A 13,669-nucleotide genomic window follows, 5' to 3' on the forward strand; every position below is an offset into this window, starting at 1 on the left:
GATGGTTTAAACGTCTAGTCGTACGACATGTTTTTGATGAGCGATAAAATGAAGCCAAACAAGAAGAATACAAAAATAATATAAAATTTGAAGCTTATTAAAAAAAATAAAGAAAAAAATACTATCACAGCAAATTTCGAACTATTGTTAGGTAACAGTTTTATAAACTTGGTATAAAAAATATTTCAAAGAATTTCAATGTTGATATAGGTGATATTATATATATATATATATATAATGAATTTCAATGCTGATATAGGTGATATATATATCACATATCAAGAGCAGATTAATTGTCTTAATGACCAGACAAATAAAAAATTAAAAATCATGTTCAATATGTGTACATAAAGTTTTCTGCTTGTCTAAAGATCCATCCAAAACTGTAAAGGTAGGTGCATCTTTTTTCTATGAGTAGTCCAACTAATTTTTTTATGTTATCTTAGACCGTATAGTCTCATATTTATACCGTCTTCGTATTTCTCTCATTCCGATGCATTCGTGTATCTGTTTGGCTTTAATGGTATCCGGGGAGCCGCTCGTTGTCCGTGATATCTGCACCGACGAACACTCCCAACCCTCATCATAACTCGTTATATCTCGGTTGGTAGTTCTTATAAAAACAGTTATAAATAGTTGCATTAGTGTGGGAAAAGAGTTTTATCCTTGATTTGTAGATTATGGTTGCAGTGGGGAGAGTCGAGCTCCTACTTTTCTTTGATATGTGGGGTGGTCTAGTGATGAAGATGATAATCCGAAATCAATTATAACTACAATTAAACAATTAGACATCAAATAAGAATCCGAAATCATATATACTCCTTTTACCGGGTGCCAATTGAATAGTAGATACCAACATAACTATAGAGATATTTTCTCTCTAGGGAAGAGACGATTGATTACGAAAAGGAAAAAAAAAAAAGGCAAACTCTTCTCGTGTCTTTGAAAAGAAATGTCATCACTACTGTAAAGTGCACTTTCTTGAACATGATTCCCACCCCCTACGAGTCATGATCGAATTAAACAAGTGCATGCATGCACGCACGTACTCATACGTAGACGCTCCATGTATAAATAGGAGATCCGGGTGTGTATGTATATACCAAAACATAACTATATGAAATCAAAGACCTAACTAACAAGAAATATCTTGAGTGGCGAGGCCGAGTAGAAGAGCTGATATTCTAACACTGAGGATCGACAATGGTATGCTATTTTTCCTATTGTCTTCTGTGTTTCTTGGATTTCAGATGAACACAAGGTTCAAAGACCTTATTACGGACAACTCTAGCTGATGAGCATTTTTACTTGAAATTAATTGAGTATGCATTTTCATTTTTTCATATATTGAAACAGAACGAAGTAGGGCTTCAAAAGTCATTCTCCGATGTTTCCTCCGAGATAAAACGACACATTAACGACAAAGTCGAAGAAGAAGAAGAAGAAGTGAAGCAAGTGAACTGTGATTGTTGCGGGTTAGAAGAAGAGTGCACCCCTCAATACATAGACAGAATCAAGAACTCGTATTCGGGCAAATGGGTCTGCGGCCTTTGTGCCGAAGTAATCACGGAGAAACTAGGAAAACAATTCCCGGCAGCCGGATCAGTGATGGAAGCCTTAGAGTGGCACAGAGGGTTTTGCGAGAGGTTCAATTCCACGACGAGACTAAACCCTAAGCTCTATTTCGCGTATTCGATGAGAGATGTAGCGAAACGGAGCAGCCAAAATCGAAAGCCGAATGGTAGTAGGGGTTTGAAGATTGCTCGAAGTAGTAGCTATGATCCACGAATCCACAATTAGTTTGTGTAAAAGACGTGTCTCGTTTAATTTCTTTAATTTCTGCAAGGTAAAAGAATAATGCTATGTATTTGTTTTCGTTTATCCATGGTCATTTTTTTATGAGAGTTTCTTTTAAATAAATAATTTTAAATTGGAGATTTAATTTAGTGAGTTATAATTTTGGGATTTTTTTTGGATTTGCCCCTTTAATTTATATTTATGATTTGTCATTATGGGTTAAGTTGTTATAAAAAAATGATAAAATCGTATTCGTAATAAATTGAAGGGTTTAATTGCAATTTTAAAAATAAACGCTTAGAATCTAGGGTTTCGAGGGAGCTTCCCATCTCTAAAAGTCTCCTTCGCCTCACCGTGCTGCTGATTTCGCCGGTTCACATTGAGGGCCGAATGAAAAAAATAAATCCAAAATGGATACGAACCTGAAAAAAAAAAATATATTAAACATATATACAATTATCGGGACATATTATATATATTTTAGTTTCGTAGTTTCTAATAGAATTCGGATATGTTACTTTTCTACGAAATTAATATAAAATTGTAATATATTCCAAAGATATTAGAGATATTTCTATATATCTCTAATAATTTTAAAAAAAAAACCTAGAATCCAAACTAATATCGGGGAGTTCAATTTGAGAAAATTATGTGTCAACCCGTGACTTCGAAGAAAATGGGCTAATTAAGATATGTAGAAACCGAAATGGGCTTACGCTATATAAAAGTGGATATTGGATCTTGAATTGGTCCTGATGATGGGGACAAGACAACTTTGAGATCGGACCAATCTAATCTAATCTAATCTAAATTCCTATGCAAATAGGTTTCATACTCATCTCGTGTTTTGTGATCATCATCATGTTCATAGCCTTTATATTCAAATGGATAAACCATTTGCATTAAAGGTTATGTGTATTTCTTGATATTTAAATGTTCGTTTAATAAATTTATATGGTTTCTATTAAGGGTATCATTTTAGGTCCGAGCCCCGAATTGCCTGATCCAAGTTTATCCGGAAATTGTCGGGCTTCGGCCCGAAGTTTTTCGGTTCAAAAAAATCGGACTTTCAGATCGAATTCAATTCAAACTTCGGACTCGATTCGAACCAATCAAAAAGTTCGATATTTTTTTTAAATTAATTGAAAAAAAAACATATATAATTACAAAAGATTTTAGCGGTTCGGTCTAAAATTTATAGGGTCGAGTTTTATGTTTGGTTATATAGGTTCGAAAAAAATTGGGTCGACCTGAACCCGAATCCGAAACCTTCAAACCAAATGCGGGTTTGGATGGAGCCGACCCGATTTTCACCCTTTCTATTATAGCTACTTGAAAATATTTTTTAAAAAAACCATTATTACGTTTTTTTATGTGCCAAAGGTAACATGTCAAAATCTTAGTGGACCATTCAAGCCCGACATTTGTAGATCACAATACGGTTAAAAAGCAAAGAGCTTTAAGACCAAAAACAAGAACAAGGAAACATAAGAGCCTAAGAGGGAAGAAAGTGCGAGTAGATATGGTGTCTTTCTCTCAGACCAGTGTCTTATTAATTAAGATTTTCTTCCATTTTATTTAATAAAGAACGTAGCTTTTTTAGTTTTTGAGTAGAATTCGTAATTTTATGATAAATATAACTCTTAATAAAATAAAATAAAAATCTTAAATGTAATGATATGTAGTGCGATTCTTTTGGAATATTAATTCGTCAATTACAACTCGATCAGGCCTACATTGTCTGAAAGAAGATGGAGACACCTCCTCCAACGGAAACGGGTCGGCCTTACGTCATTTGTACCTCATTAAGGGGATAATACTAATTTCATCTTTAATTTTTCCCAATTAATTAATTAATTAATTAATTATCATAAATGTTTCATGTGTTTTTTATCCTCGTTTTTTTTAAAACGGACCGTCTTATTTTAAATTTAGTATAACGAGGAAAATAAACATATATGTTGAATGATATGTTCGTTTTCTAAACGGCATCACAAGCTACGTGAATCACTCAACCGTTCAAAAAATAAGACGAGTTTTTTTATAACCCCCAAATCAGACCTTCAATACGACTATATTTTTCAGAAGATAGGAGAAATTCATGTAAATAGACTTCTTCATATAAAAGACTCGAATCTTGGTTGAATAAAATAAGACCGAGTTTGTATATATTTAAAATGAAATCGAATAGATCATATATATATATATATATATATGTATGTATGCAAGTCAGAGATATTGTTCCCCGACAATATGAGAAACATAAAAGTAAAGTAGTTTTTCTTAGGTTATTTTCATTTACAAAAAGAGCTTACGATTTAAAGAATTGAAAATCGAGTTCACTGTGAAAATGCTTTTTCCACTCTTTGCTGACGTGATTGGAGAGTTTGTAAACTCCATATATTATTACCTTTTTAAAAAAAATTTGTTATTTTCTTTATAATTTACAAAATCACTCTTAGTATAGATGTTATAAGATTGTCTTTTCGAACCATTTGGCTGTGACTATGATTAAAAAAATGTTCAATTGGTTTTCAGAAAATAAATTAATTCCATTTGTTCAGTTTTACTTGGAAAAGTCAAGAGTTTTATATAAAGGGTTTGAATGGTGAAGAGTTAATTGTGTTTCCAAGAAAACACTCAATTTTTAAATCACTTAATTAACGAAACAAAATTTGTAAATTCAATAAATTAAATGTTAAACTTTTAGCTCGATTAATTATCACAAAGACTATTCTACAAGAATTATAGATGCCAAGGGACACCTCTCTCTCTCTATATATATATATATGCCATAACTTTATATATATATATATATATAGTTTAAAGAGGAAGAAATCAAGTAAAAAATTATTATTACATGAAAACACACAAACAAGGAAGAGTTTTGGGGGTGAGGAAGAAAGTGGGGAGTGCAAAACCCTAGAAAATGGATGTAAGCAAAGCAAAGCAAAAGCATGCCCGTTTCAAGACAACGACCACTCTCTTTCTCTCTCCCTTCGAGAAAATTTTATTCTTTTTTTAATTTGTAGGACCTTCGCTTTTTTAAATTATTTTATTTTATATGCATTGCATCCCTAACAACACCAACACGAAAATGAACCAGAATTATTATTTTCTAGTTCACTTGCCATATTTAACAATTTTTTTCTTTTATTTTTTCATTTTCTTTTTTGTATTTACGAGAATATGTATATATATATGTGTGTGCTTGTGTGTGTGTGTTTTGTGTATTGATTTCTGTTGAAATGAGGAAACAAATATATATTTAAGAAGATTGAAATTGATTGGAAATGATTATGAGGATGATTGAGAGAAATTAAAGACACAAAATCAATTAACAAATAATGATAATTGTGTCCTTAATTTATTTGTTTCCATCATATATTATTTCTTTATAAATTTCTTTCTTTAATTATTTTATAGTTGTTTCTTATAAATAGATGAGTTATTCTCATTGTAAAATAACAAGAAGAAGAGATGTAGTAATAAAAGTGTTCTTTATTTTATTTTTCTCTTCTATTCTCTCTTTTTAATTTCCGGATTTTATTTTTCAATATGGTATCAGAGCAGCGTTACGATCTAATCTATATATTATTTTAGTTTTTATTTTCTACTCTCTTTATTTTTGAGTTCTTAATATTCATATATCCAAGTGGTTTGAAGTGAAGCAAAATCCAGAATCAAACGAGGTGCTATGACAAAAGGAATCAAAACCACAAAAAGCTCCAAGATCAAGCGAAGTGCTATGACAAAAGGAGATAAAGACAGAATTTCATGATCAAGCGAACTGATTTGAAGATGGATCAAAACTCTCAAGAACTTGATTGGTATCTATGGATCATTTTATTAACAATGGATTACTCATCGAGTTTTTGAATTATTTCAGGTATTCTTTCCAAGATTGACTTTTTGTATTATCTCTAAGTCAATCTTGAGAGGGAATATTGAAACGAGGAAACAAATATATATTTAAGAAGATTGAAATTGATTGGAAATGATTATGAGGATGATTGAAAGAAATTAAAGACACAAAATCAATTAACAAATAATGATAATTGTATCAATTATCTCTTAATTTATTTGTTTCCATCATATATTATTTCTTTGTAAATTTCTTTCTTTAATTATTTTATAGTTATTTTCTCTTTTTAATTTCCGCATTTTATTTTTCAATAATTTTAAATATATCGACAAAATTAGGCATCAGGACTCAGGTGACGAAAGTCATAGGATATTTTTTTTTGATAATAATTATAAATTAATAATAAATTGTAGAATCATTTTTTTTTCTTGGTATTGTTGCATATGTATAGGCACGCTATTGTTTACTAATATATAACGTATCCATTATCTGTTTGTTTATAGATAATGGAGTATGAGAACATTTCCATTACATTTTTAAAATTATTACTGTCAGGTTTCGCGCATGGTGGAATATATATATACACACACACGCGCAACAAAAGTATAATATCAGTATATTTAACATGAAAAATACAATATCTTCGACACACCTAATTGGTCCAAGCAACCCGACGATATTAGCATTTCATCAAATAGATAACGAGAATCCATATCTCAAGTAGGTATTATTCAAATATAGTGTAAGATTTTGAATATCCTTAGAATATTTCGATGTTTAAACCCTAAATTATTTTATTTCGGGATATTGTTGAGTTTCAGAAATATTATTTTTTTAAACCCCCTTACTCACGTTAGAAAAAGAAAGTTTTTATCTCATACGATACGTTGTGTCCATTACAATTTTTTTTCGGAAACAGATTATTTTAAACCAAGATCCAGATTAATCTTAGAGTCAGAGGTTAGTTATGTTATTTGTAATATATTAAAATTCGAATTCGAGATGGGACAGATACTTTGTATATATATCATTTCACCGATTAAATTATCTAAGTTCGGATTCCATTACAAATTTTAATATAGCTTTGGTTAACAATTTTTTTTTCTTCCCGAACCAACCATTTGTCTTCGTTACAAGAAAGATTGTACAACACTTTCTTGTGGACAAGCTATAACGACCCGAGGCCGCTATGGAATGATAGAGTTGTCCTCACACACCAATACGGAACCTTTTAGTGTGTTTTGTCCTCACTCGTACACATCCCGGAAAGTATTTCCCAGGAGGTCACCCATCCTAAGACTACTCCAAGGCCAACACGCTTAACTTTGGAGTTCTCTCGAGATGGACAACCGAAAAGGGAGATGCATCTTGTTGCTATGAGAGGCTCAATTAATTCCTTTAAGTTATCTTAGACTGTGTAGTCTCATACCTACACAGCCCTCGGATCCCTCTCATTCTGGTGCGTCTGATTCATCCATGTACCCCCTACCAGAAGCTCGTCAGGAGCCGCCCCTTGTCCATGCCTCTCGCACCGGCGATCACTCCCCGGCCTCCTACGGTATCCTGGGCTGTCACACAAGCGCTCCAAATTCCACGCAAGATACAATTTAATCGGTTGGAATCATATATATGTGTTTGTATCAAGAATCATATATACACGGGATATTTAAAACGTAAATGATCTATAATTTCGAATACTCTCCTATAAATTCATATGTGACAACCCATATAAGGTCAGACGGCTTTTAATTTTCGAATCAATACTTATATAATGCAGAAATCTACAATAAAAATGTTAGAGCAAAAGCAATCTCTCTCTTTTCTTGATATATTTATAATTAATCACGCACAATCTACAATTAATTAAATATACATATATATATATATAAAAGCGTGTAACAAAGGTTCTTAGGTATTACAAATAAACAAACATAGGTTTAGGGCGTTAGAGTTCTTGAAAAAAGAAATTAAATAGCCCCAATGAGAGGGTAGATGCCATGCGTGTGTCCTTGTGTAGAGCATTGTTTACACGAAGCGTTTTCGAAAAGTTGGCCACAAAGTAAAAAATGTAGGCCTAAATGAAAAGTACGTGGAATATTCATTTTTTATTATATATATGACTTATATTTATATCTATGTAAAGGTCTCACACCACAATTATTGAATTGCTCATCGACTTGAATAAGAATATGTGTAGAAGATTTTATTACAATCATTTCATTCGCAAGAATAATAATTTTGACAAATTGTTCAACTAATTCACACACACACACACACATATATATATATATATATATATACACACCATGAAAAAGAAAGTAATGTACATTCTCATTCTCTCGTCAGTAGAAAATGAAAACAAAATATAATTGTACGAATATTTATTTCAAAGATAAGACTAAAAGAGACAAGAAACCTTTCTCTTGTGGTCATTGCCATGCTTTCACATTTCGTTTGTTTATTCTTTTTGTCTTCCTTCTTCTTTTTTTGGAATTTTGTTTTTTCATTTGCATCTTTTTTTGGGGTAGGGTTAGGCCAACCTCACTGTCACCATATTCTCATCCCTTTTTGCCTTATTCACTTATATATATATATATATATATATATATATATATATATAAAAGCTTGATAAAGTGTATGTATATGTTTTGTATATTATGGGGTGTTTGGTGGGTGTACACTGTATAACTCTAGTAAGCTTTTAATATCAGATAAAATCATACATACTAAATTAAGGTTCTCTTTTTCAATTCTATCATTTTCTGAGAAACAGAACCCAAAATCGTTGTTCTAATTAATGTTTTGTTGAAGGATTTGTGTTTTTTTTTTAATCTCTTCGCACCATTATAAAACGGAGAAATAAAATTTGATATAAACTATTTTTATTATTTATTTTTATAATATCTATTAACTTTCATAAGGATCTATACATAAATTTATCTTTAAATACATTTTAATATCCAAGAGAATCCGATTTCTCTTCACGTCAGAGATGACGTGGCATGATGATGATGATGATGATGATGATGATGATGGCATTTTTTTTTGCATGTGGCTAAATCAGTTGTCATAATCATCTGTTTTCCCTTCACTATCGCTTAATTAATTTTATCTAACAAATACTAGAAATTTTATTTTCATCATTGTAATTTTACAATATAATTATGAGGTGTTCCTCTCTTCTCACCCATGTATTTGTGGAAACAAAATTAATTATTCCCTTAATTAATTATCTGAATGAAGCCAAGATAGTTAATCTTATGGTTAATTAAAAACATTATGAATTAGGCGTTGTGAAATAATATGATTAACATAATTAACAAAAAACATGTGATTTTTTTTTCAAACATGATCGATGAGTAAAAATGTTTTTAAAGAATCTATTTAAAAGGTATTACTATTATCCCCCTTTATGATTTAATCATTCGGATTAGACCACCATAAACACTAAATAGTAAATAAATTTCTAAAACAAAAACAAAGCATATTCAGGCCCACATAAAATTAAAAATAAAGAATTACTTGGTTTATAATTCGTTTTCATCACTAGTATCTCGTACCCACAAAAGTATAATGCAAATTCCATTTTCCAATTTAAGAATTTATGGAACTAAACATGTGGGATCATAATGACTAAACAATATCCATGTCAACGTAAAAACCACACAAAAAATAATTAGCATAAAGGAAAAATAGTGGAATAATCCCCTCTTAAGGTCGGTCGAATATCGAGTGTGGAATCCACATCTCCAGGTATTAGAATTTAAAATTTGATTTTATTCTATCAGCTTGAACATTCCAAATTCGAATATCTAAAAAATTATTCGAATATTTAAATTCAAATTTCGTTAAAAAAAATTGTAAAATAATTTTATAAATTTAAAAAAAAAAACAAAAAAAAAAAGTCTTATCTTTCGACCACATCTATTATACATGGAATTAGGAGGATACAAGAAAAACTATAGATCTTTCCAACTGTTTCAGAAAAATCTTTCATTAGGAAATTGAAAAGTTATATTCTCTGGTAAAAAAATATGTATCTTTTTTTCTTATTTAAAATTTAATTTAATAAGCTGCTTGCTAATAATGCAGAGAGCTTTTTTGACGGCACACCCCACACCAGTCTCATCCGTTCGTGTTGCAAACCTGTAAGAAGTTCAAGAGTCCCAGTGGCGTTTTCGTTATTAAACCCCAACTCCATGGCTACTTTTGAAGCTCTTCTCATGGTCCTCCCTTCCCTTGCCACCATATTTTCCTATTTATAACCCTCCAAATGTTTTTCTCTCACTCTATTATTACTCATTGAGCAAACCAAAAAAAAAAAAAAAAAAAAAAATGCGATGATGTCTTAACTTAAGTCTCTTGTTTGCGAGGTCTTCGATGATATCTAGGTAAGTTATTTTGTTACACTGAATCATTTTATATACGACTCTTTCAAATTGTTTGTCCATTATTTATAAACGTGTATATGAACCGACTTTGTAAAAAAAAAATGAGCTGAAATATCTATCGTGTATTTATTCATGTAAAACTTCACAAACATGGATTTTTCAAGAACCCTAAAAATGATATTTGTTAGATTTTTAAATTCTTGTCCTAGCTACCCAATTATGGGTTTAGTTGATATATATATATATATATATATATATATATATATCGAATTTAAGACGAGCTTTAAATTGAGTTGTGAATGTGCTTGGCAACTTTTATCCCTTTTTTTACTCGAGTACAAAGTATAATGCATATGGACTTTCCCTCTTAGATTATTACAAAAAAAAAAAAGAAAATGAAAAGTTATAATACGACAAGCAAGATTATTCCAAATTCTCTAATCAAGAACATCATTTGTCTTCCTTTTTCTTTTTTGTTTTTATATATTTATTCTCTTTTACAGCTAGGGTTCCAAGTCCAAAGCTCAAGCTATAGAAGAAGAAACGAAAGAAGCAAAATCACAAGGAGAAACACACACACACAAAAAAAAAATGGTGGAAATAAACCACTCTTCATCACCAAACCAAATGTGTCTCAAACCCTTCTTCTTCTTCTTCTTCCTGTCTCTCAACTTGCCTTGTCTTCGTGCAAATGAACTCGATATTCTCTTATCCTTCAAATCATCACTCAACGACCCTCTTCAATTCCTCTCTTCTTGGTCCTCTTCTTCTAATCCCGAGTTAACGGCCGACGTGTGTAAATGGAACGGCGTCGTTTGTGACGTGTCATCGTCCCGTGTCATCTCTCTCGACCTTTCCGGCAAAAACATCTCCGGACAGATCTTGTCGTCGGATGTTTTCCGGTTACCCTTTGTCCAAACCATCAACCTCTCCAACAACAAGTTGTCGGGTCCTATCCCTCACGATATCTTCTATACTTCCTCTCCTTCTCTTCGTTACCTCAACCTCAGCAACAATAACTTCACGGGTTCGGTTCCTAAGGGTTTTGTCTCCGGTCTCCACACGTTAGATCTCTCGAACAATATGCTGTCGGGGCGAATCTTTGAAGATATCGGTTCTTTCTCCGATCTTGAAGTTCTTGATCTTGGTGGAAACATCTTAACCGGTCCTGTACCGGCCTCAATCGGTAACCTCACGAGGTTGGAGTTCTTGACGTTGGCATCAAACCAATTAACCGGTGAATTACCTGTGGAGTTTGGCCAAATGAAGCGCTTGAGATGGATATATTTGGGATACAACAATCTCTCCGGCGGAATCCCCATAGAAATCGGAGATTTGCCCTCTTTGAACCACCTTGATCTTGTCTACAATAATCTTACCGGAGAGATACCGTCTTCACTCGGGAACTTGCGTGAGCTTCAGTACCTTTTCCTCTATCAAAACAAGCTCTCGGATCGGATTCCGGCATCAATCTTTGGACTAACGAAGCTTGTCTCGCTCGATCTAAGTGATAATTTTCTCTCAGGGGAGATTCCCGAGTCAGTGAAGCAGTTGCAAAGCTTGGAGATTCTTCATCTCTTTTCTAATAACCTCACTGGCAAGATACCGGAGGGGATAACTTCTTTACCACGTCTTCAAGTTCTTCAGGTCTGGTCGAATAGATTCTCCGGAGAGATTCCGGCGAATCTTGGGAAACAGAACAATCTCACAGTCTTGGATCTTTCCACCAACAATCTTACCGGAAAAGTCCCCGACAGCCTCTGCGACTCAGGTCAACTCGACAAGCTCATCCTCTTTTCCAACTCTCTTGAAGGCCAAATTCCTCCCAGCTTAGGCGCGTGCAAGAGCTTGGAGCGCGTGAGGCTTCAGAACAATCGTTTCACCGGTGACTTACCACGCGGTTTCACTGAGTCACCCCTCGTTTACTTCTTGGACTTATCTAACAACCAACTCGAAGGCAACATCGGTGCTCGGGCATGGGACATGCCACTGCTTCAGATGTTAAACCTCGGACACAACCACTTCTCCGGCGTCTTGCCGGATCTTTCCGCAAGCAAAATGCTCCAAAAATTGGAACTTTCCGGGAATAGATTCACTGGAAAGATTCCAAGAGGATTCGGAAGATTCTCCGAGCTGATGGATTTCGATTTGAGTGAGAATGAGATCAGCGGTGAAATACCAGGCGAATTGTCTTCTTGCAAGAAACTTGTGAGTCTCGACTTGAGCCACAACTTTCTTACAGGACAAATCCCTTCAAGCTTCTCTGAGTTCCGTGTTCTTGGCGATCTTGATCTGTCCTGTAACCAATTATCAGGCGAGATACCGAAAGATTTGGGAAAAGTGGAGTCACTTGTTCAAGTGAACGTCTCTCACAATCTACTTCACGGTAGTTTACCGTCGACCGGAGCTTTTCTTGCCATAAACGCAACATCAATAGCTGGGAACGATCTCTGCATCAGCAGTGACAACGATACCGAAAACACGAGCGGTTTGCCTCTGTGTAAGAGTGTCGTCAGAAAGAAAGCTACGAAGAGTTGGTGGTTCATCGTTTCTTCGACCCTCGCTGTAGTTTTGTTCGTTCTTACTTCCCTTTTCTTGATCACTCTCGTTCTCAAGAAGACAACGAGCACTTTCAAGGTCACGAGAGTTGAAGAAGACGGCAACACATGGGAGATTCAACTATTCGATTCGATTTTCGCAAAATCATTTACGATCGAATCGGTTTTATCATCGGTGAAGGATCAAAATGTTATCTCGATCGGGAAAAAGGGTGTCTTATACAAGGGTAGATCGGACGGAAAGGGCATGGAGTTCGTGGTAAAAGAGGTCAAGAACCGAGATCTTTCGCCCGAAATCTCGGAAATCGGAAAGATTTGCCGTCACAGGAACATTCTGAGGTTGCTCGGGACATGTCGGACGGAGAAAGTCGCGTACTTGGTGTACGAACACGTCGAAGGGAATCGATTGAGTGAGATTTTGCACGGTCTAAGTTGGGAGGGGAGGAAGAAAGTCATCGTCGGAGTTGCCAAAGCTCTTCGGTTTTTACATCTCCGGTGTTCCCAGGCGATGTTTTACGGCCAAATATCGCCGGAGAGTATCGTCGTCGACGTCAAAGATGAGCCACGTGTCGCTCTTGGTCTTCCGGGTCTACATTGCATGGAAACTGCTTGCATGGCCCAAGGTATAATTACCAATATACCCCTTCTTCATCCTGACAAGCTAGGTATATTATATTATATGTTTTTCATATTCGAATACGGAGATTATTTCTACCGAAATATTTTTTTTTACTTAGAAGTTGTGTTTTACTTGGACACGATTACAAGAAAATTGAATGGAACTTTTAAAGGGTAAAAATTAATATGATCTGACTTTTTAGTGCTTGGAATTTAAGGAAGAACATTTAGGTTGATCTTCATATTTTTTGGATTATTTACTTATTGTTCTTTATTATATTATTAAGGATGTATAATGAAATATTTAAATATTGTAGTTTAGATTAGATTTATAATAATAGCATTTTGATTAGAAATATTACTCTAATATATAAATTCTACCTGTTTCTAATCTATGTCCATAATATTTACATTTTAATTACGTAGAATATTTTATATAT

At 33.6% G+C, this 13,669-nt stretch overlaps 2 protein-coding genes across 2 annotated transcripts in view; both read left to right on the forward strand.

The window, feature by feature from the left end:
* Positions 1 to 1,120: 1,120 nt before the first annotated feature.
* On the forward strand, positions 1,121 to 1,841 carry LOC104803753. The gene is made up of 2 exons (XM_010527798.1): positions 1,121 to 1,206; positions 1,357 to 1,841. Exons 1-2 carry the CDS (start codon positions 1,204 to 1,206, stop codon positions 1,798 to 1,800), a joined length of 447 nt encoding a protein of 148 aa, XP_010526100.1. The 5' UTR covers positions 1,121 to 1,203; the 3' UTR covers positions 1,801 to 1,841.
* An 8,161-nt stretch (positions 1,842 to 10,002) lies between these two features.
* The window catches only part of LOC104803754 (probably inactive leucine-rich repeat receptor-like protein kinase At2g25790), a 4,465-nt gene continuing 798 nt past the window's right edge, over positions 10,003 to 13,669 (forward strand). The window contains exons 1-2 of the mRNA XM_010527799.1: positions 10,003 to 10,053; positions 10,557 to 13,234. Coding sequence (XP_010526101.1) covers positions 10,645 to 13,234 — 2,590 coding nt within the window. The 5' untranslated portion in view covers positions 10,003 to 10,053; positions 10,557 to 10,644. The remainder of the gene's footprint in view (positions 10,054 to 10,556; positions 13,235 to 13,669) is intronic.

Source organism: Tarenaya hassleriana, unplaced genomic scaffold, assembly GCF_000463585.1.
Source record: "Tarenaya hassleriana unplaced genomic scaffold, ASM46358v1 Cleome9, whole genome shotgun sequence".
NCBI classification, from domain to species: domain Eukaryota; kingdom Viridiplantae; phylum Streptophyta; class Magnoliopsida; order Brassicales; family Cleomaceae; genus Tarenaya; species Tarenaya hassleriana.